This window comes from Anomaloglossus baeobatrachus, chromosome 7, assembly GCF_048569485.1.
Source record: "Anomaloglossus baeobatrachus isolate aAnoBae1 chromosome 7, aAnoBae1.hap1, whole genome shotgun sequence".
Lineage (NCBI taxonomy): Eukaryota > Metazoa > Chordata > Amphibia > Anura > Aromobatidae > Anomaloglossus > Anomaloglossus baeobatrachus.
This window is the reverse complement of record NC_134359.1, coordinates 265423245-265448143: the sequence shown is the minus strand read 5'-3', so window position 1 is coordinate 265448143 and position 24899 is coordinate 265423245. Positions and strand designations below refer to the sequence as shown.

At 48.2% G+C, this 24899-nt stretch overlaps 1 protein-coding gene across 1 annotated transcript in view; it reads left to right on the top strand.

Annotated features, from left to right (window-relative positions):
- The window catches only part of MAD1L1 (mitotic arrest deficient 1 like 1), a 922608-nt gene that overhangs the window by 258576 nt on the left and 639133 nt on the right, over positions 1 to 24899 (top strand). The window contains exon 14 of the mRNA XM_075318107.1: positions 14640 to 14652. Coding sequence (XP_075174222.1) covers positions 14640 to 14652 — 13 coding nt within the window. The remainder of the gene's footprint in view (positions 1 to 14639; positions 14653 to 24899) is intronic.

Below are 24899 nucleotides of genomic sequence, written 5' to 3'. Positions count from 1 at the left end.
TTTTTGCATAGACTTACATTAGTGCCGTATTGTGCCTCATGGGCTTGCGCTCAGTCCGTTTTTTGCTGCATGCGGCAGATTTAGCTGATGCGGCGGCCGAATGGAACATTGCCTGACACTTTTTTTGTCCGGCAAAAAAAAAAACGTATCGTGCTGCATCCGGCCGATGCGGCGCGATTTTCAATGCATGCCTATGCATGGCAAACACTGCATCCGGCCGCCGCATGCGTTTTTTTCCACTGCGCATGCTCAGTAGCCTGCCGCAAGCGGCAAAAACCGGACAGGCCGCATATCAAAAACTTATGCAAAGGATGCGGTATTGTCGCCGCATCCGTTGCATAGGTTTTAGAGCCGGATTGGCCAGCTCTGCTAAAACCGGAGGTGTGAAAGCAGCCTAAGGGATTCTGAGTAAGTGAAATTATTCACCCATTGAGGTCCCTTAAAGGGGTTGAATGAGAAAAACAGGTTATAACTAGTGATGAGCGGGCACTACCATGCCCGGGTGCTCAGTACTTGTAACTAGTGATGAGCGGGCACTACCATGCTCGGGTGCTCAGTACTTGTAACTAGTGACGAGCGGGCACTACCATGCTCGGGTGCTCAGTACTCGTAACTAGTGATGAGCGGGCACTACCATGCTCGGGTGCTCAGTACTTGTAACTAGTGATGAGCGGGCACTACCATGCTCGGGTGCTCTGTACTCGGAACTAGTGATGAGCGGGCACTACCATGCTCAGGTGCTCAGTACTGGTAACTAGTGATGAGCGGGCACTACCATGCTCGGGTGCTCTGTACTAGTAACTAGTGATGAGTGAGCACTACCATGCTCAGGTGCTCAGTACTCGTAACTAGTGATGAGCGAGCACTACCATGCTCAGGTGCTCTGTACTCGTAACTAGTGATGAGAGGGCATTACCATGCTCAGGTGCTCAGTACTGGTAACTAGTGATGAGCGGGCACTACCATGTTCGGGTGCTCTGTACTGGTAACTAGTGATGAGCGGGCACTACCATGCTCAGGTGCTCAGTACTCGTAACTAGTGATGAGCGGGCACTACTATGCTCGGGTGCTCGGTACTCGTAACTAGTGATGAGCAGGCACTACCATACTTAGGTGCTCGGTGCTCGCAACGAGCAGTTGGATGCTCAGATGGGCGCAACTCGTGTACACAGGAATAATTGAAGTCAATGGTAACTTGAGCATTTTTTCCAGAAGATTTGTTTGGAAGAATGCTAGAATCCTCCATTGACTTCCATTATACTCTCTATTCAAGTTGAACCCATCCAAGCATCCAACTGCTTGATTCGAGTACCGAGCACCTGAGCATGGTAGTGCTCACTCATCCCTATTAATCCATGTATCCACCTATTGTTGCTCTTTGGAGATCCAGTTTCTGGGACCTGCACTGTTCAGCCAAATGGAGAACTTTTATTTCCATTCTAAAGAAGCGGCTCTGCACTTGCTTGACTGCTGCGCCATTCATTTCCTGTGGAACTGCACTCACCTATTTCTGGGAGCCCCATGCAGAATAAATGAAGCAGTTGTCAGGCTTCCTTCATTTTGTTCCATTTTGCAACAGGGTTTAAAGCTCCATCTCGAATAATAATTCCCCGATCTATCAATTGGAGCAGGTTTTATCTGTCGGAATTCTCCGATCTGTCGATTGGAGCAGGTCCTAGCAGTCGGAATTCTTCGATCTATTGATTGGAGCAGGTCCTAGCAGTCGGAATTCCCAGATCGATAGGTTGGAGCAGGCCCTAGCGGTCGGAATTCCCAGATCGATTGATTGGAGCAGGTCCTAGCGGTCGGAATTCCCTCATCTATTGATTAGAGCAGGTCCTAGCACTCGGAATTCCCAGATCTATGGATTGGAGCAGGTCCTAGCAGTCGGAATTCCCCGATCTATGGATTGGAGCAGGTCCTAGCGGTCAGAATGCCCCAATCTATGGATTGGAGCAGGTCCTAGCAGTCAGAATGCCCCGATCTATGGATTGGAGCAGGTCCTAGCGGTCGGAATTCTCTCATCTATTGATTGGAGCAGGTCCTAGCGGTCGGAATTCCCTCATCTATTGATTAGAGCAGGTCCTAGCAGTCGGAATTCCCTGATCTATGGATTGCAGCAGGTCCTAGCGGTCAGAATTCCCCGATCTATGGATTGGAGCAGGTGCTAGCAGTCAGAATGCCCCGATCTATGGATTGGAGCAGGTCTTGGTCGGAATTCCCCGATCTATCGATTGGAGCAGGACCTAGTGGTCGGACCTCTACTGATCCACAAGTTATCACTGAGCTTGTGGATAGGTGATACCTTGTGCAAACTGGACAACCCCTTTAACTATTCTCCAGAATGGAGAACGTCTACAATGAGTCTATCTCTTTGGCAGGCCTGACGTATATCGATGCATTACACAGAATGCCCGATGATCTAAATGACTGCTTTACCTCCCCTGTGATCATATTATGGGGAAATCAAACACTTGCTGTTAGCTTTTCCCATATATTACCCCGGCAGCATTACACCCTACAATCCGTTTTCTGTTTGGGGAATTTTTTTTTAATAAGATGGTATATCAAACTGCATTAAGGGACCCTCTAAATACCCTTCTTTCTGTTAAACCTTCTATGTATAAATCGTCCCCCAAGATCTATTTTCCGGTGTTTTCATAACTCACTTTTACTCTTGTGAATACTTCTATAGATTATAGCCGCACTCCGCCAACCCATTCATGGTGTAGAGTCCTACAATTGTCTCCGCCGAGTCTATTACTCCTCTTTTTTTATTTTTTCTCTTTGCTCTTCACAAATAATTTTCCCTTCTACAAAAAAAAACGTGCCCTCAATCGGCATCTCTGCCCTTCTGATTGTCAGCACCGAGGGGTAATGGACCCGCGGCCTTGTCTGGCCTCCGTTGTACCCATGTTGGATCCAATTTCGCGCTGCTGATACTTGTCAGGATTCTTTAGCTGTAATAGTAGGTTATCCGGCCCGTCTGTCAGCCGTTTCCATCCATCACCCACACATGACAATGTGTTTTGTGCGGACGATGTGGGATGCGTTGAATGCCTCCTGATTGAATCCCATCACCTTTTTCAATAGCTTCTAGGAGCTGAAAATGGAGTCGGAGACTGCCAACAAGTGCGGCGTGTCTGTTCTGCGGTGACCCGGTGACTTTCTCTCATTGACAGACTTCTCTGCCAGCTTTCAGGAACTAATGATACCTTTCCCTTTTTATCTTCTCTTCTGCATATAGAATCCGGTCACTAATAATTCATTTTCTTCTGTTCATACTCCAGCTTCGAACTCACAGAGGGCATCGGCCTCCGTGGGTGTCTCTTCTTCCCCCCCCCCCCCCCCCACATTCTTTTACAAATAATTGGAAATCTTCAATTCCTGTAAAATGCAAATGACAAGAATACCGGGAATTAGATTGCTGTTGTCTTTATTTTATCTCACATTGATATAAATGCAAAAAATTGTCTCTTTCCATTTTCAATTAAATTATTCAGTGAAATCAGTGTTTTATCAGCAGGGGATTATCATTATAGGACTATTTGTCTCGTGCCTCCTGGTCAAACCATGCCCCCACTACTAGCAGCTTTCTGTCAGTATACAGTGTGCACAGAAAGTTGCCAATCAGTGGTGTGGATGGGGTTATGCAGGTCTCGGCATTCAGAGCTCTGCTAGATATGCATCTTGCAGACTAGCAAGTGACACATCACTGGAATCAGGGTCTTAGCTTTTACATTATGCTGCTTGCAGTTTACATTGGAAAAACCGGCCTTGTGTTAAAGGGGCTGTTCCAATAGTAGAATCACGTCCATTCGCCCTATGGTTCCCTACTCTGATATACAGCCATGGTCGAAACTGTTGACAGCCTTTAAATTGTTGCAGAAAATAAAGTATTTCTCCCTGAATATTGTTGAACTTACACATGTTTTGTCACATGTTTTTGTTACAGGGAAAGAGACGGGGGGAGAGAGAGAGACGGACGAGGGAAAGAGACGGGGGGAGAGAGACTGACGAGGGAGAGAGAGACGGGGGGAGAGAGACGGACGAGGGAGAGAGAGACGGACGAGGGAGAGAGAGACGGACGAGGGAGAGAGAGACGGACGAGGGAGAGAGAGACGGACGAGGGAGAGAGAGACGGACGAGGGAGAGAGAGACGGACGAGGGAGAGAGAGACGGACGAGGGAGAGAGAGACGGACGAGGGAGAGAGAGACGGACGAGGGAGAGAGAGACGGACGAGGGAGAGAGAGACGGACGAGGGAGAGAGAGACTGGGGGGAGAGAGAGACGGACGAGGGAGAGACGGACGAGGGAGAGAGAGACGGACGAGGGAGAGAGAGACGGACGAGGGAAAGAGACGGGGGGAGAGAGACGGACGAGGGAATGAGACGGACGAGGGAATGAGACGGGGGGAGAGAGAGAGACGGACGAGGGAAAGAGACGGGGGGAGAGAGACGGACGAGGGAATGAGACGGACGAGGGAATGAGACGGACGAGGGAATGAGACGGACGAGGGAATGAGACGGACGAGGGAATGAGACGGACGAGGGAATGAGACGGACGAGGGAATGAGACGGACGAGGGAATGAGACGGACGAGGGAATGAGACGGACGAGGGAATGAGACGGACGAGGGAATGAGACGGACGAGGGAATGAGACGGACGAGGGAATGAGACGGACGAGGGAATGAGACGGACGAGGGAATGAGACGGACGAGGGAATGAGACGGACGAGGGAATGAGACGGACGAGGGAATGAGACGGACGAGGGAATGAGACGGACGAGGGAATGAGACGGACGAGGGAATGAGACGGACGAGGGAATGAGACGGACGAGGGAATGAGACGGACGAGGGAATGAGACGGACGAGGGAATGAGACGGACGAGGGAATGAGACGGACGAGGGAATGAGACGGACGAGGGAATGAGACGGACGAGGGAATGAGACGGACGAGGGAATGAGACGGACGAGGGAATGAGACGGACGAGGGAATGAGACGGACGAGGGAATGAGACGGACGAGGGAATGAGACGGACGAGGGAATGAGACGGACGAGGGAATGAGACGGACGAGGGAATGAGACGGACGAGGGAATGAGACGGACGAGGGAATGAGACGGACGAGGGAATGAGACGGACGAGGGAATGAGACGGACGAGGGAATGAGACGGACGAGGGAATGAGACGGACGAGGGAATGAGACGGACGAGGGAATGAGACGGACGAGGGAATGAGACGGACGAGGGAATGAGACGGACGAGGGAATGAGACGGACGAGGGAATGAGACGGACGAGGGAATGAGACGGACGAGGGAATGAGACGGACGAGGGAATGAGACGGACGAGGGAATGAGACGGACGAGGGAATGAGACGGACGAGGGAATGAGACGGACGAGGGAATGAGACGGACGAGGGAATGAGACGGACGAGGGAATGAGACGGACGAGGGAATGAGACGGACGAGGGAATGAGACGGACGAGGGAATGAGACGGACGAGGGAATGAGACGGACGAGGGAATGAGCCGGACGAGGGAATGAGCCGGACGAGGGAATGAGCCGGACGAGGGAATGAGCCGGACGAGGGAATGAGCCGGACGAGGGAATGAGCCGGACGAGGGAATGAGCCGGACGAGGGAATGAGCCGGACGAGGGAATGAGCCGGACGAGGGAATGAGCCGGACGAGGGAATGAGCCGGACGAGGGAATGAGCCGGACGAGGGAATGAGCCGGACGAGGGAATGAGCCGGACGAGGGAATGAGCCGGACGAGGGAATGAGCCGGACGAGGGAAAGAGCCGGACGAGGGAAAGAGCCGAACACAAACCCGGTCAACGCCCGGGTACCACAGCTAGTGTATATATATATATATATATATATATATATATATATATATATATATATATATATATATATAATATTATATACCCACACATCATTATCTAGAAAAGCGTATACATATTGCAGAAGGGCCAAAGTGGAAGACCCAACAAATAATCATTCTCACCCTGACGGACTTAAACCATCTTTGTTTACATGGAAAACCATTCATCTGTGTTAATCTTCATCTATATATATTCATCTATATATTTTCTTTTTATTGAAGGGAAGCTACCACACTTCTTTTTTCTGTCTCATCGAAGCACACCATTATGTAGGAAATGCTCTGATTCCACCGATGTATCACTTAGATTACTGGGTGAAGCAGTTGTGACACATTCAGACAGAAATTTAAAGGGAATCTGTCTGCAGAAATTTTGCTTTAAACCTAAAAGTTTCCCCTTCTGCAGCTCCTGGGCTGCTTCTAGCAGGTTCCTATAGTTTTTGTGGCCCCTTTTAGACCAAATTAAATACTTTATAAAGTTGTACCTTGGTATGCAAATCTTCTAAATCAGGGGTCAGGAACCTTTTTGGCTAAGAGAGCCGTAAACGCCACATATTTTGAAATATAATTCCGCGAGAGCCGTACAATATGTTTAAAGGGCCATTGACAGATCAATCGCTCCAATGTTCACTTAGTACAGCAAGGAATGCTCCTCCCTGCTGTATAAAGCCACAACTGGACTGAAACAATGGTAATTAGCAGTAAAAAAATCAATTAAATAACTTACATTGTGAACTTGCGATGCATGACATCAGTCCAGCAGTCTGGCTTCTTCTTTTTCCTGCGCATGACTGGAAGCTGGCATTCTTCCCACCTGATGTTGAGAGAATGCCAGCTTTGAGGCATTCGCAGAAGAAAGAAGCTGGAATATTGGACATGTCACACAACGCATTGTCAGTTATGTCAATTATCTATTTTATTATTTTACAGCGAATTATTGTTTAGGTCCAGCGGTGGCTTAGTGCAGCAGAGAGGAACACTCCTTTGTGTACTAAGTGACCGCTGGAGCAATTGTATCTGTCAGTGGCCCAGACACCCTGCTTCCCATACAGCCTGCACCCCCCATATCACACACACACACTGCTCCCCATACAGCCTGCACCCCCCATATCACACACACTACACCCCCATATGTCGCATACCCTGCTCCCCATACAGCCTGCACCCCCATATCACACACACTACACCCCCATATCTCACACACCCTGCTTCCCATACAGCCTACACCCCCATATCTCTCACACCCTGCTTCCCATACAGCCTGCACCCCCCATATCACACACACACACTGCTCCCCATACGGCCTGCACCCCCCATATCCCACACACACACACACACACTGCTTCCCATACAGCCTGCACCCCCCAGATCTCACACACTACACCCCCATATGTCACATACCCTGCTTCCCATACAGCCTGCACCCCCCATATCACACACAATACATATCTCACACACCCTGCTCACATATCTCACCCTGCCTGTACCCCAACTTACCCCTCTCAAACACTCTGCACCCCTTCACATGCTTCTGTCACAGTCTGCAGCCCTCATATGCCCCTCACCCTGCAGCCCCCTCACCCTCATGTCCCCTCTTTTCTTATTACCAGTCATCATGTGTCCAAATCTCCTTCAGGATTCAGTAACTTTGCTTTCTGCCCGGCATCCTGTGTCTCCTCCCACACAGTCACATGGGCGTGACGTCATCGCAGGTCCTGCAGGATGGAGATTCCGTCTGCTGTGCAGGTCAGGAGCACTCCTGCAGCTCAGACATGGCTGGTGGCCTCTCCAGGTCAGGGGCCCCTCTACTGACACTGGGCTCCCCTGACTCACAGGTCGGCCACTACACAGCAGCACTACACATAGACGCAGAGCGGCTGCCGGGCCCCTATGTGTACTAGTGCCGCTGTGTAGTGGCCGGCCTGTGAGTCAGGGGAGCCCAGTGTCAGTAGAGGGGCGGCTCACTTCTCCTCGGCGCATCGTCCATTGCTGTCGCTCGCTGACCTCTCAGCAGGCGCGCAGTGATGACGTCACCGCGCTCGCTGCAGATCTGTCAGAAGACCGCCGACAGTCACAGCGGGGAGAATGATAAGAGAGAGAGCGCGCCGCTCACTCTCTCATCATTGCTCTCAATTGTATCGGCAGCTGCGATGCCGATGCAATTGAAAGCTCGATCCTCGGCGGGGGGCGGTGACAGTGCGGCCACCGGGCCCCCCTGAGTAGCGGTGTGCCACTCCTGCCACCGCGAGTGGGCCCCCCCGGCAGCTGACCGGGTTTGCCGGGTGCTGGCGCCGGCCCTGATCCTTCCCATAGACAGGTAGGAGCCCTGTCTGCGAGCCAGATACGGCCATCAAAAGAGCCATATCTGGCTCGCGAGCCATAGGTTCCCGACCCCTGTTCTAAATTATCCACGGATGTGGGCTGTCTAGTGTCCGTTACTGTCCCTCCTGCTGATTTACGCCGTCCCCCAACGCTCGAGATTATAGGCAGTGCTGTGATTGTCATCAGCAAGTGCCCGCCCATAATCTCGTGCCCGCGCTTTCCCCTGTGCCTCCAGCGTTCTGTGCAAGCGCTGGCCAGATGACCCGACGTCACCTCTTTCCCCTCTTGCCCTGGAACAGGAAATAGATGGGAGGAGCGGAGCAGGACAACACCGGTTACGAGAGGTGACGTCGGGTCATCTGGCCAGCGCTTGCGCAGAACGCTGGAGGCAGAGGGGAAAGTGCGGGCACGAGATTATGGGCGGGCCCTTGCTGATGACAATCCCAGCACCTCCCATAAGCTCCAGCGTTGGGGGACGGCGTAAATAGGCAGGAGGGACAGTAACGGACACTAGACAGCCCGCCCCCATGGATAATTTAGAAGATTTGCATACCAAAAGGTACAACTTTATAAAGTATTTAATTTGGTCTAAAAGGGGGCACAAAAACTATAGGAACCTTGCTAGAATGCAGCCCAGGAGCTGCAGAAGGGGAAGCTTTGAGGTTTAAAGCAACATTTCTGCTGACAGATTCCCTTAAAATAAAGTTCGCATGTAGCAGAAGTGAGAAAGCTAACCCCTCCCACTCCAGAGCTCTCTATGTACAATGTCTATGGACAGTGAGCTGCGTATCACAGGTGGGGGCATGGTCCGACCACTTGGGACAATGAAGATAATCTGAGCAGTGATAATCTCCTGGTGATAAAACATCCATTGTATGGAAACAGCACAGAGCCTGAAAGGTGACACATCCTTAAAATTTGTCTCAGCCTCTATCTCCTGCTGTTCTCAAAAACAGATTCCCTCTAAGAGGGTCTTCCTAAATTTGAGATTTAATTACTATCTCCTTGATACAGTAGTGCTATATGTCTGATTGGTAAGGTTCCTAAGCCCTGTGTCCTCACTTACGACCTGTATGGTTGAGAAATTGTCAGGGACTTTGAGGGTCGAGCATGCGCGGTGTCACTCTATACTATGGGACTGGCTGAATACAATGCGGTTTCCATCAACCTGATAGTCCTTGAGTATGGGTATAGCGACGCTGTGTGTGTGGTCGACTTCCGCTGCATTCACTCTCCTCCCTTCTGGTCATGCCGTGAGCAGAAACCGGGAGTGCTAGTGCTGGGTGGGTCCCCAAGCCGTCTACCCTTTGACACTACATTATGGAGATCTTGGGGTTCCTATAGACCTCCCTATGCTTCCATATTGAGTTCTCCTTGCGCTGTCGTACCTCCACTGGAGACAGAACCTCTCATGTAGTGTTGCACAATGTCAGATCCCCCTTTGTGCACTGGGGTGATACTGGGGTGATGCTGCCGCTTTCAGAGAGGATTAGTCAGTCGTAGTTTTTTCATATGCTTCCCCCTTAATCGTGTTTTAATGAGATGTTGAGAATTGCTCTGCCCGCCCGTGTAGTAAATTATCTGTTTAAATTGTGATTTTTAAATTAATGGAATTAAGTAAATCTACTGTACGCCGGTTACTCCAAATTGGATGTTTTCATCTGTGACAAAACTATCAAAGCAGATTTGCGTTTTTCATGTTCATCTCGCTCTTCTATAAAGTGGTTGTTTACGCGAAATACTCGGCAACGCCCTCGTCACCAAAGGATCTGTCACCGGCTGCCTCTTAGTGACTGCAATGATCCTCGTAGCTCAGCAGTTGCTTTATGCTGCGCTAAGACGTTCTGTGATCTGTTTAAAAGGAGGGTGTCACTAGGGTCATGGTGCCCGAACCACGAGCAGCATGAATCTGAGCCCGATTGCAGATCCGTATTTCTTTCTCTGAAAAGTTGTGATGCTTCGGAAAACCACTCCATCTAACATTTCATGAGTACATCTTGTGATGGGAGGAAACACGAGTAATAAGTCCATTGTTTGAGTGATTGTTCGAGTCCTAGCGGTAAAACACACACCTATCAATTATGACCTATCCAGTGGTAGGCTGAGACATTTTGGAGCCTGAAATACCCTGTTACGGTAGAGGTTACGGGTCATGTTAAGCAAAAAGATTTGCTCCTTTGTTACCCAACCAGGGTCCTGTGAACATCTTCAAGTAACAGTTGAATGCCGACAACCCTAGGGCTCCTTGCGATGTTGTGATATGCTAGATTATGTCGCGGGGGCCTGGTAATCACAACAGGCGTCCAGCATGCTGGTACTTGAGTGCCCACCAAGGAAAAAAAAAGCAAACAGGATCTATTGCTCAACTCTATTTATAGGATATTCCAATTTAAAACCTATTCTATTCTCTGGATTAGTGGCGAGTAATGATGAGCAACTGTGCTCACCACTTGTTGATACTCGATCGAGCATTGGGGTGCTCGGGCACACTCAGTACTTGGCCGCGAATCGCGGTTGCTTGGATGTTTATTTCGTGTATGATGTGACACTGAGACGGCTCCCATAAGTGAGCAATGGGAGCCGACAACCCAGTGAGAACTGCTTGTGGTCTCAGAATGGATCTCCCTGGGGGTGACATCAACTTGTCCCGATGCTGTGTGTAAGAGTAAGAGAAAAAAACATTTTGCTCACCCTTCCCCTGGAAATGCTATTTTTGTCTGGTTGTATGTTGTGAATATCAGAGATTATGCTGTTCCCGGGAGTGTTTCTGGGCTCCCTCTGGTGGCTAGTGCTGGTAGTGTGTCTGATTCTGCATCTGTTGCTCAGACAGGTGTTGGAGATGTACTGTTTCAGGAAGCCTATGTGGTCCACCCTGGGGGGATATAGGAATGCAGTCTCTGTCTAACCTTTACCGGTGATAATTGTTTCTGCTCCATGTTAAGATATTCTGAATTTGTCCTCCAGCCTTTAGGCTTTTGCCTTTCCTTGTAGGTTTTGTTTAGCCTTTTTTCAGCAATTTTTTTGGATATTCCAGGAATGATTTCCACAGCGTTTTTGTCGTTCCTTTGCATCGGTTTTGTTTCCATGTCATTTTTAGTCTACAGCTATGCCTGATAAGTATTTTGTTCTCTTAGTCTGGGCTTGGTTAGACGCTGCAATTGCACTGAAGGGCGTTTCTGCTTAAACTATGTTTTTTTCTAAATCTGTGTTTGAACATATTCCTTTTTTGTTTCTTGCAAGTGAATAACTGCTTGCACTATTTTTGGAGGACTATTTATTCCCAGCAAGAAAGGGAGTTTTTACTCCCTGTTTGATCAGGAGTTTTGTATTTTTGTATCTTATGTGTTTTGTAGTTAAGATCTTTTCTATTATATTTGCATTTTCTATTTAAATGTATTTGCACAAGAGTTCCTGATATAGTGGGTGGAAAGATTGTGTGATCTTTTAAGGGAATTTTTGATTATCAAGTGTAGACATTATTCAGGGTTTTTACTGGCTTCAACCAGCAATCTATCCTATACTTTTTGTATCTAGCTAGCAGGGCCTCACTTTGCTTAATTCTATATCTTCCATCTGTGTGTTGTTTTCTTAAATCACTGTCGTTATATGTTTGGGGCTTCTACTTTCCTTTGGGGCTGCTCTGAGGCAAGTCAGGATTCCTCATTTCATCTTTGAGGTTAGTTCTCCAGCGGTGATAAGGCATCTAGGTTAGGAACGCTCCCCTGCTATTTCTAGTTGTTTGTGAGGTCAGTGGATTGCAGCCAGCTAAGTTCCCAACTATTCTTGTGCATTATCTTCTACCATTTTTTTTTATGGGATTTTTGCAAGATCTTTTGTGATCTCCTGACCATAACAGTTGTATGTGCATAGAGAGCTGGATTGCCCATGACTTATTGACTTCCATTATACTCATTACTGGAGTCGACCCATTTGATTAATGAGCACTTTAGTGCATGCTCATAATTAATGACGAATGTCAGATTGTTGTAGGCCTCTATGACCTCCACCATTTGCAAGGATGGGCAACCACACTTTGTCTCGCCAACCAATGCACCCTGAGTGAGGTGGAGAGGCGCTTCTTATGCAAGTCTTTACAGTACACCCATACATGCTGTGTTTCGCATGCTTGAACTGGTATTCCATACAAATGCTTCCTATCCATAGTCCTGCAAGTGGGAAATGGGCCTCTTGTCTACTGGAACCACCAGTGACCAGCCCCCTAATCATCTAGCACATAATTTTCTACTACATTGTGGGGGACTATCATTTTATCACAGTTTTTCTACACTTTGTATTATTGTATAGATGGCAGTTAAAAAAGGGCAGTTTAAAAAAAAATACAAAACAGATACTGAGCTAGCAAGAAATGTTGGACTTCAGTTGGGTATAACATATGTATACTATAGAAACAACTGAGTAACTGGTCAAACAGTCAAGATAGTCAGAGATTTTTCAAAAATATTCCAAAATTGTATGACTACATGAAAGATGATACAGGATAAAAGCAGAGGAGCTAAAGTGCAAGGTAGGCATTGGGTACGTCATAACTCCCTCCCATATCACAAAAATGAGACAGAGTTAAAGATGGCTAAATAAATTAAGTATAGCACTAGTTGGAATCCCAATCTTATTTAACCAACTGCAGTACATACTCCAAGTAGGTGACCCTATAGTATAGGTTGGCTGCATCATTAGATCATCAGACCCATGCCGTATAATTCAGCAGCCAGCCTAGAAATAACATCATACATATAAAGTGCTCAGTATAGATCAGGGAAGTGTGCATCAAGTGTAAAATGCTCACCAAGAGCTCAGAGTAACACTCTCTCTTGGCTCCCCGAGGAAACCCTACGCGAAACGTGCGTGTCGGGACTCATGGTCATCGTCCTCTTTCCCTTCTCTCTTTGATCAGGACATAAATGGGTGCTTTACTCTAATCTGACCCACTAAACTGAGGACTCCCAGTTGTAACAGATGGGCCCACATTTAGGCCTCTGCTCTACCAGTTGGAGGCTCTGGAGAGCTTTGTCCATCTATGTAATGGTCAGCCATTTCTTCGTGCGGTTGCATGCCAATGGCAACCTTCCGTCTTGCTAGGGATCTCTGATTTAAACCATTTCAATAATTTTAAAGGGGTTCTTTTTTTAAGAAACATCCGGTTTGCAGACTATTCCTGGGAGCTTGCAATTCATTTTACTGACAGTGTATGTATATACAGACCAAAAGTTTGGACACACCTCCTCATTCAAAGAGTTTTCTTTATTTTCATGACTCTAAAAATTGTAGACTCACATTGAAGACATCAAAACTATGAATTAACACATGTGGAATGAAATACTTTAAGTGTGAAACAACTGAAAATATGTCTTATATTCTAGGTTCTTCACAGTAGCCACCTTTTGCTTTGATTACGGCTTTGCACACTCTTGGCATTCTCTTGATGAGCTTCAAGAGGTAGTCACCGGAAATGGTTTTCCAACAGTCTTGAAGGAGTTCCCAGAGATGTTTAGCACTTGTTGGCCCTTTTGCCTTCACTCTGCGGCCCAGCTCACCCCAAACCATCTCGATTGGGTTCAGGTCTGGTGACTGTGGAGACCAGGTCATCTGGCGTAGCAGCCCATCACTCTCCTTCTTAGTCAAATAGCCCTTACACAGCCTGGAGGTGTGTTTGGGATCACTGTCCTGTTGAAAAATAAATGATGGTCCAACTAAGCGCAAACCGGATGGAATAGCACGCCGCTGCAAGATGCTGTGGTAGCCATGCTGGTTCTGTATGCCTTCACTTGTGAATAAATCCCCAACAGTGTCACCAGCAAAGCCCCCCCACACCATCACACCTCCTCCTCCATGCTTCATGGTGGGAACCAGCCATGTAGAGTCCATCCGTTCACCTTTTCTACAAAGACACGACGGTTGGATCCAAAGATCTCAAATTTGGACTCATCAGACCAAAGCACAGATTTCCACTGCGAACAGAGGGGGGGTGCAGGCTGTGACAGAGGGGGGGTGCAGGCTGTGACAGAGGGGGGGTGCAGGCTGTGACAGAGGGGGGGTGCAGGCTGTGACAGAGGGGGGGTGCAGGCTGTGACAGAGGGGGGGTGCAGGCTGTGACAGAGGGGGGGGGTGCAGGCTGTAACAGAGGGGGGGGGGGTGCAGGCTGTGACAGAGGGGGGGGGGTGCAGGCTGTGACAGAGGGGGGGGTACAGGCTGTGACAGAGGGGGGGGGGTGCAGGCTGTGACAGAGGGGGGGGTGCAGGCTGTGACAGAGGGGGGGGGGGGTGCAGGGCTGTGACAAATTTGGACTCCTCAGACCAAAGCACAGATTTCCACTGGTCTAATGTCCATTCCTTGTGTTCTTTAGCCCAAACAAGTCTCTTCTGCTTGTTGCCTGTCCTTAGCAGTGGTTTCCTAGCAGCTATTTTACCATGAAGGCTGCTGCACAAAGTCCCCAGTTGTTCTAGAGATGAGAAGGTGTGTCCAAACTTTTGGTCTGTACTGTATATGCATGCATATTTGCATTACAGTTAAATCCTATAGAGCTATCGATAATTGTAACCTGACGGCAGTTTGAACACTCTTTGCTTCTTGGATAATACACCCCCCGCCCCCTCGCTTCTTTTTTTTTATTTTCACAGTTTTATGTAATGAAGGCATTTTCACCCATAATCAAATTTTAATATTTAATAAACTTTGCACCATGCCGGATTTAAGCCTTATCTCGCAGGACAGATTTCATGCGGTGCCATGGTGAACTGATTTAGAAGAATGCTCGAATGTGCTGCTGGAAATGGGATATTTCTGCTTGACTTGCTGCAGAGTCTGGAAAACTTGTCACCATAACAGTGGTTATTCGAGAATAGAATTAGCTCTTGCATTTTCTCATCTCCTTTGTGGACTTGCCAGAAAGGGCTGTCGTCAATTTTTTTTTTTTTTTAATTTTTTTTTTTTTTTTAAGCTATGGAGGCAGACGTTTTAAATAGTTTCAAAGAAACTTGTGCAATAATCAGCAAAGTTTTTACAAAAATTGTCTGGTCATCTGTAATGGATGTGAAGGCAGGCGTCAACTTCATGACCTTGTCTATAGCTGCCGACTTTAGGGGAATCTCGCAAAAACCCAATCTGTAGCATTAGGGCATGTGGCTCTTTGTGTTCCCAGAATTAATATTAACGGCTATCTATAGCTTTGCACACAGAATTTATCATTTTTTTTAAATCACATTTTTTTTCCCCCAACTGCAAAGTGTTTTTTTTTTATTTTTTTTTTTCCCACTGCTGGAATCTAAGTCTCCTGACCCCTGTCTTATACTCCCCCTCCAACTGATGTGTGACCTGCCGGCAACTTTAGTACTTCACGGAGCGCACTGGAGGTTACCAATCAGTAAAACTCTATGAGAGCATCGTTATGGCTCTCATAGACTTGTATTGTGCTCTTGTGATGTAACTTCTCACTTCCAGCCTGTCAGAAGTTACAGTCACAAGATGACTCTGCAGGACCGGGGTAAGTATAGTACCGGGAGCAGGGGACTTAAATTTAAAGCTTCACTCCAGCATTTTTTTTTTTATTTCAACACTGGAATGGAGCTTTAAATCTAAGTCTCCTGACCCCTGTCTTATACTCCCCTCTCCAGCGGCTTCATCTTCATCTGGTTTTGACCTGCTTGCAGCTCTAGTAGTTCACAGAGCGCACTGGAGGTTACAAATCGGTACAACTCTAGGAGAGCCTTGTTTTGGCTCTCATAGACTTGTATTGAGCACTTGTGATGTAACTTCTGACTTCCGGCCTGTCAGAAGTTAGTCACAAAATGACACCGCAGGACCGGTGTAAGTATAGTATCTGGGGCAAGGGACTTCGATTTAAAGCAGCATTTGTTTTTTTTATTTGCACCACTGGAGTGGCGCTTTAAATCCAAGTCCCCTGACCCCTGTCTTATACTTCCCCTCCGGCGGCTTTGTCTTCTCGATCTGATGTTTGACCTGCTGGCAACTATAGTGGTTCATGAAACCCCACTGGAGGTTACAATTCAGTACAACTCTATGAGAGCCTCGTTCTGGCTCTCATAGACTTGTATTGTGCTATTATGATGTAACTTCTCACTTACGGCCTGTCAGAAGTTGCAATCACAAGATGACGCCGCAGGACCGGGGTAAGTATAATACCTCGGGGGCAAGGGCAGGGGACTTCGATTTAAAGCACCACTCCAGCATTTTTTTTTTATTTCAACACTTGAGTGGTGCTTTAAATCTAAAGGGTGCTTTACATGCGGCGACATCGCTAGCAATCTCGTTAGCGATGTGACATGCCAGATCGCAGAGAAGATTTGCCGAGATCGCACATGGGTCATTTTTTAGCGCCGGTCACATGTGCGATCTTGGCAAATCGTATGTGCGATCTGGCGTGTTACATCGCTAACAAGATCGCTAGCGATGTTGCAGCGTGTAAAGCACCCTTAAGTCCCCATACCCCTGTCTTATACTCTCCCCTCCGGCAGCTTTATCTTTATCTGGTTTGTGACCTGCTGGCAGCTCTAGTGCTTTGCGGAGTTACAAATCAGTGCAACTCTATGAGAGCCTCGTTCTGGCTCTCATAAAGTTGTATTGAGCACTTGTGATACAATTCATGATTTCTGGCCAGTCACAAGATGGCAAGTCGCGGGAATTTGAGCGGCGCTGAAAAAGCATGAAAACGCTTGAGGGTAAGTATAATACCGGGGACAGGGGACTTAGTATTAAAGCACCACTACAGCGCTGAATAACAAATACTGGAGTGGGGCTTTAAGCAACTTTCTAAATGGTTTTCCTCAGTGGCGTAACTAGTGTCTAGTGGGCAAAATGTTGACATGGGCCCCCACTTGCAGTTGGTCTGTACTCTTATAGTGTTCTAAATCATACAAAGACGTAGATAACGCTCCTTCAATAATGCAATAATGTCCCCTACCCTGTATTAATATCACCAATCCTGGACCCTTTCCTGTAATAGTGACCTCAATCTGGGGCCCCTTCTGGTAATAATGTTCCCTATCTGGGACCTCTTCTACTAATAATGTCCCCCATTCTTGGCCCCTACCAGTAATAATGTCCAATATCTTGGGCCCCTTCCTGATATAATATTCCCCGTCCTGGCGCCTTCCCGTAATAATGTTCCCATCCTAACCCCTTTATCGCATAATTTCCCCATCCTGGTCCTCATTCTGCTATAATGTTCCAAGCCTTTATCCTGAGCCCCTTCCTGTAATATTGTCCCAATTCTGTGGCTTTGCTTGTATAATGTCCCTCATCCTGGACCCCTTGCTGAAATAACCTCCCCCATCTGTGGCTTTTTCCAGTAATAATGTTCCTCATCCTGCTGTAATGTCCCCAATCCTGGAATCATTCCAGTAATAATGTCCCCCATCCTGGGCACCCTCCTGAAATAATGTCCTGCATTATCTGCCCCTTTACTGGTATGACGTCCCCAATCTTAAGCTTCTTCCGGTAACAATGTTCCCCATCCTGTTGTAAAGTCCTCATCTAGGACCCCTGCCTAGTATAATGTCCCCCATACTGAGCCCTTTCTTGGTTTAATGTCCCCCATCCTAAGCCCCTTCCTGGTTTAATGTCCCCCATCCAGAGCCCCTTCCTGGTATAATGTCTCCCATCCGGAGCACCTTCCTGGTATAATGTCCCCCATCCAGAGCACCTTCCTGGTATAATGTCCCCCATCCAGAGCCCCTTCTTGGTATAATGTCTCCCATCCTCAGCTCCTTCCTGGTATGATGTCCCCCATCCTGAGCCCCTTCCTGGTATAATGTCCCCCATCCTGAGCCTTTTCCTTGTATAATGTCTCCCATCCGGAGCCCCTTCCTGGTATAATGTCCCCCATCCTGAGCCTTTTCCTGGTATAATGTCTCCCATCCTCAGCTCCTTCCTGGTATGATGTCCCCCATCCTGAGCCCCTTCCTGGTATAATGTCCCCCATCCTGAGCCTTTTCCTGGTATAATGTCTCCCATCCAGAGCCCTTTCCTGGTATGTTGTCCCCCATGCTGAGCCCCTTCCTGGTATAATGTCTCCCATCCTCAGCTCCTTCCTGGTATGATGTCCCCCATCCTGAGCCCCTTCCTGGTATAATGTCCCCCATCCTGAGCCTTTTCCTGGTATAATGTCTCCCATCCTCAGCTCCTTCCTGGTATGATGTCCCCCATCCTGAGCCCCTTCCTGGTATAATGTCCCCCATCCTGAGCCTTTTCCTGGTATAATGTCTCCCATCCAGAGCCCCTTCCTGGCATAATGTCCCCCATCCTGAGACCCTTTCTGGCATAATGTCTCCTCTCCTGAGACCCTTCCTGGTATAATGTCTCCCCTCCTGAGACCCTTCCTGGTATAATGTCTCCCCTCCTGAGACCCTTCCTGGTATAATGTCTCCCATCCGGCGCCCCTTCCTGGTATAATATCTCCCATCTGTAGGCCCTTTCTGGTATAATGTTCTCTGTTCGGCTGTTGTTTTTGAACACATTAAACATTTTCACTTTCTCCGCTCCTACAATGTGTGGTATCGTTTTCTATGGCAGACACGACAATGCCGGTAGCTGACTTCAGTATGCCTACTAAGGGCATTGTGTGGCATCACTGCTATTCGTTGCCTGTGACTGCCATGCCGACGTCAGCTGCCGGCCTCTGATTGACCGGCAGTGTTTATTGCAGTGCAGGGACCCGGCAGGTCTCTGTGCCATAATTCTTGTCAGCTGAATGTTTTCTTCTCATTTGTTTTAGTTGGTGCTTTTTTAGGAATGTGAAAATCTGATGTAGTTTTGTATAACATTTATGCATAAATATGTAGAATTTTGAACGTTGCACAAACTTTCAAGCTCCATTGTATAAATTTAGCATTATGTTTGGAAACCATCATTGAGACAGTTGTCCAAGAATATGTTTGGTGGTCCCCAGAAAAGAAAACCTCTTTCCTTTCCCTGACTTGGCGTTGGGCTTATGCCATATAACATGTCTGAATAAGCCGAACTGCATAGTAAAACCTTGGAAAGGGCAAAGAACAGCTGCCCAGGCCCATATTGCTGCAAGGGGTGGATTTAGATCAACAGCAAATTTGCAGTCTACTAAGTTCACCAAGTTCTCATAGAAGATGAATTCGACTTTCCTCCTGTCTGGAGCTATTAACCATTATCTATCAAATCCAAGAATAATCTTTTCTCTTTTCTTCTTTGGTGTAAATTGGTCTTGATTATCATACCTTTGTTCATTTTCCTCAAAGTAATTCATTCTCTTTAAATTGGTCTATATAATGTAACGCTGATGTGAATATATCTATGAACTCCAAAAAATAATGGCTTTATATACGTCGTAGATACATTAACACTTCCGATAATTGGAGCGTTTTGGCACTCAATTATCACTTGCGAATTAGATGATTTTATTGTTGCACGATTCCGGGATGGATGTGACATTTGGGTCTTCTCACGAGACCTTCATCACACATCACGTTGCAGTTGCATTGGTGGTATGTCGGTCTTAGCTCAGGTATAGTGGTTGGTAAACCGCTGGTAAGCCTTTACTAAGCGGGACACAGATCATTCAATATGCCCTAATTGAATGACTGATGAAGGTCACATCAGGTGGGGGAAACATCATGTCATGTTCTTGGATTGTGCAACAATAAACTCCTCAAGTGATAATTGAGTGACAAATTCGTTCTTCTGTATTGGGTGGGATTGTGTCCCTTCTTGTCAGAGTTGGAGGGTTTTCCATCTTCCAATATTTGTTTATTCCCTGCAATGTAATAGTGGATCACCAGCCTGAAACTCAGCCTCATGGAGAGAAGTGGGTCAACAGGACTGCACCCCTCTCATAGCATGGGTCATATTGTAGTGTCCGTGAAAAAAATTGGTCACAACCTGATCCTCCCCGTGTCTATGCACATACCGAAAGGGCTGAGTAGAGAGCGACGCTTGTGTTCCACCCCACTCCACCAGAAGGGTGGTTCTGGCAATGAATACCATTAACAATGCCTTCGGTAGATGGTCCAATACTACCAGCGCACTTCACTTTTATGACAAAGTATTTTATAATCTTCAGCTTTATCTCGAGCCATACTTCATGGATAAAACCCTCTATGGGATGATTGATCTTGTACAAGCCTCGATAGGTGTGGGTGAATTGCAGACAAATGGCGAAGGGGGAATGGGAAGAGGGAAACCCTGTCTCGAGGGAAGGTTGAAGATGGTGACCCCTGGTCAAACGTAAAGCTGGCCCCTTTCTCCACTGAGGTCCATAGATAGGTGCAGAACCTATGTGCCGATCAGGATACCTAGGCCGTAGCTGACCCTGAAATAGGCCCTAGGTAGTGACCGGACGGGATGAGCACTAGTCAACCCCATTAAGATCTAAAGAACACACAGGAAAAACAAACACTGGAATGCAAACGGACAACTTATCTGCAAGATGACTTTGAGAGAATGACAGCAACATACAACAACGTGTGACGACAGGAGATTTTAATCCGACTTTTTGCAATCTGGCCAAGATAAAAGTAAACTCTATAACCGGCAACAAATGAAGGGAAAATACAGGTGTATATATAGACACAGGGAGTGGGGATAAGGATTTACAGTTAACCTTCCATGATATTTGCAGGGTCCAAAAGGGAAAGAGTAAACCTTAACAGGGAAGATACACAGAATTCAATTCACCCCAAGGAAGAATGAATGGAATATCAAGGAGCAATTTGTGAAGCCAAATGCAGCGACTTTCTGCAGCCAGACACCACAGGGTTGTTTGTCAACCTGTGGTGACACACCCATGACAATAGGTCCACCAGGGTCTTCTCCACCTAGATTGGTCCACCAGGGTCTTCCACGCTTAGATTGGTCCACCAGGGTCTTCTCCGCCAAGATAGTTCCAGCAGGGTCTTCTCTGCCTAGATAGGTCCACCAGGGTCTTCTCCACCTAGATTGGTCCACCAGGGTCTTCTCCGTCTAGATAGGTCCACCAGGGTCTTCCATGCCTAGATTGGTCCACCAGGGTCTTCTCCGCCCAGATAGTTCCAGCAGGGTCTTCTCTGCCTAGATAGGTCCACCAGGGTCTTCTTCACCTAGATAGGTTCACCAGGGTCTTCCCCACCATTATCTTGATAGTACCTAGCCATCAGGTTGCTGGTCTTCCTCTTCGCATCGTTCCTTCTATTCTTTTGACCATGATGTCCTTCTGTAGTGATTCCTTTCTTCGTATGATGTGTCCAAAATAGGCAAGTCATAGCTTGGTGACATGTCTGACTTAATTTATTTGTTCTTCTTACCACCCGTGGTATTGATGACATCCTTTTCCACACCACATTATGACAATTAGGCCCCTGAAAAATATTGTTCCATTCCTTCACTAGTTTAAGACTGGGAGAGGCGTCCAGTTAATGGACAGGTTGCGTTTAGGGATACCGGTGGCATTATAATGGAAAAACCCATAGATTGGTTACACGTTGTAACCCGGAGGGGAGTGGAAAGACCTTAGTTTACGAATGGAAGTGACATTCTGATAATGGAAGACACCCCCGAAAAAAAATCATCAATTAAATATCAGAAGCTGCAAAATGTCAACATATAAGATGGATAATGGGTTCTGTACTGAAGGAAAAGAGTAACTAATTAGCACTAATTATAAATGTCGCCTGTTTCCCTTCTAATCTTAAACCACTTCCCTCTTTGGCGCACTAATAAGCCTGCTATCCTCCGCAGACACAATGCAGAGTGAATCTATGAGTCATAAATGCAAGTAATCAGGGGGCTTCATATGGCAATATACTCTTCAGTATCTTTTATAGAGATTTGTGTTTTATTCATTTAGTCACAGAAGTTATTAATCATATACTGTAAAGTTTTTTATGTTTTTCATTTCAAATTTTCCATGTGAATATTAAGAAATGTATATTTTATATTGGCCACCAGATGTCACTATAGAGGAGGGCACTGGAAGGAAGTGGCTCTTTACAGCCTGCTGTGTTCTTGTCATCTTTTTTTCCAATGCATTTTTTATAGATCGTTGTCATCGTTGCTTTGATTGAGAAGTTTAATGCAGTGAGCGTTATAAGCATTATTTATGCTGCACAGACCAAGAGAATGAGTGATCCTTCGACTTGTAATATTTCATTATGTCCAAAGCACAAGATTCCCCAAAGAACCTTTATTTGCCTTACCTTTTTCATTCTTCCTATTTTTTTTATTCTTTCTCTTCTTTTCTGTTTGTTTTGTCTTGCTTAATCACTCTCCCGCTGTCTGACTCTGCGTTACTTTGTCTCTACTACTCTTATGCTCTTCCCCTCCCTCCATTTGTCTCCCCATTTTTGTCTCTCTTGCTTTCTCTCTCTATCACTTCGTCTTTGACTCTAATTTTTTTCTGAATCATCTTATTCTTTTGCTTTTGTGGTCTTCTATCGTGGTCTCACTCCTTGTGAGTCTTGTCTGTTTCTTTGTCTCTCTGTGTCTGTCTTTGTGTTTCTGTTGCTCCCTCTCTGTGTGTCGCGCCCTCTCCGTGTGTCACTCCTTTCTTATGTCTGGTCTCTCATGTGGTCTCTCTGTTTCTCCCGCTCTGTCTCCCTCGCGCGCTCTGTCTCCCTCGCGCGCTCTGTCTCCCTCGCGCGCTCTGTCTCCCTCGCGCGCTCTTTGTCTCCCTCGCGCGCTCTTTGTCTCCCCCGGGCGCTCTTTGTCTCCCCCGGGCGCTCTTTGTCTCCCCCGGGCGCTCTTTGTCTCCCCCGGGCGCTCTTTGTCTCCCCCGGGCGCTCTTTGTCTCCCCCGGGCGCTCTTTGTCTCCCCCGGGCGCTCTTTGTCTCCCCCGGGCGCTCTTTGTCTCCCCCGGGCGCTCTTTGTCTCCCCCGGGCGCTCTTTGTCTCCCCCGGGCGCTCTTTGTCTCCCCCGGGCGCTCTTTGTCTCCCCCGGGCGCTCTTTGTCTCCCCCGGGCGCTCTTTGTCTCCCCCGGGCGCTCTTTGTCTCCCCCGGGCGCTCTTTGTCTCCCCCGGGCGCTCTTTGTCTCCCCCGGGCGCTCTTTGTCTCCCCCGGGCGCTCTTTGTCTCCCCCGGGCGCTCTTTGTCTCCCCCGGGCGCTCTTTGTCTCCCCCGGGCGCTCTTTGTCTCCCCCGGGCGCTCTTTGTCTCCCCCGGGCGCTCTTTGTCTCCCCCGGGCGCTCTTTGTCTCCCCCGGGCGCTCTTTGTCTCCCCCGGGCGCTCTTTGTCTCCCCCGCGCGCTCTTTGTCTCCCCCGCGCGCTCTTTGTCTCCCCCGCACGCTCTTTGTCTCCCCCGCGCGCTCTGTCTCCCCCGCGCGCTCTGCCTCCCACATTACTTGTTTGCTGTTCGTCTCTTGTATTTTCTTTCCCCTCCTTTCAGTATACGTATTTGCATATGTGCATTTTGTAGAATATGAAGGTGCGCTGGTTCTGAGCACGGGGCAGTCACTAGTCATCCTGTCTGATCCCTCGGGACGTGACTATATATACAGCAGTATATGGCACTTAATGTCACAGGATTCATAAAACGCGTTGTCACAAAAATAAATCTATTTAATTGGTGACGTTCTCTGGTTGTATATGCAAAATCTATGGCTCTGTAAGTAAATCCTCTGCCTACTTGTCTGTAATTTGCTGTGCTTGAGGTCTTTATAGTTCTTGGAAAGGAAGTGCAAGAAAGAACATTTATTCCGTCAGGGTGACTTCACTTACTCACAGTGTGATATTCAGTTAATTTCTTCTCCGGCTATTTAGTCACAATTTGCGTGTTTTACAGTCGCACCTCCTGCCTGCTCCAATTTCTATTTGGAAAGCTGCCTACAATGGCTGCATGCTAAAAATTTTGCACAGAAGTCCTCCATCTTCACCTTTTTTTTTCTGCTCATATTGAGAGGTGAAGGTGAATATTTGAAATTTAGAAGAGAAAAAAAAAAAGCACCAGATGCTGCTTATTTCTGGAAAAGAAGACAAATTATCAGGCCAGCCTATCTTACAAATCACGGTGAGTCGGGCAAGCTGGTGCAGACAGCCGGGCGCAGGCCCAGAGGGCGCAGGGAGCCGGGTGCAGGCCCAGAGGGCGCAGGGAGCTGGGTGCAGGCCCAGAGGGCGCAGGGAGCCGGGCGCAGGCCGAGGGGGCGCAGGGAGCCGGGCGCAGGCCCTGGGGGCGCAGGGAGCCGGGCGCAGGCCCAGGGGGCGCAGGGAGCCAGGCGCAGGGAGCCGGGCGCAGGAAGGCGGGCGCAGGCCCAGAGGGCGCAGGGAGCCGGGCGCAGGGAGCCGGGCGCAGGCCGGCCCGAAGGGCACAGGGAGCTGGGCGCAGGCCCAAAGAGGCGGACGCAGGCCTAGAGAGCCGGGCGCAGAGAGCCGGGCACAGAAAGCCAGACCCAAAGGGCGCAGAGAGCCGGGCGCAGAAAGCCAGACCCAAAGGGCGCAGAGAGCCGGGCGCAGAAAGCCAGACCCAAAGGGCGCAGAGAGCCGGGCGCAGAAAGCCAGACCCAAAGGGCACAGAGAGCCGGGCACAGAAAGCCAGACCCAAAGGGCGCAGAGAGCCGGGCGCAGAGAGCCGGGCGCAGAAAGCCAGACCCAAAGGGCGCAGAGAGCCGGGCGCAGAAAGCTATGCACATTGGGCGCAGAGAACTGGGCGAAGAGGGGCATGGAGCAGGTGCAGAGAGGCAGGAGCAGGCGACGAGAGGCAGGGGCAGGCAGAGACATTTTAAAT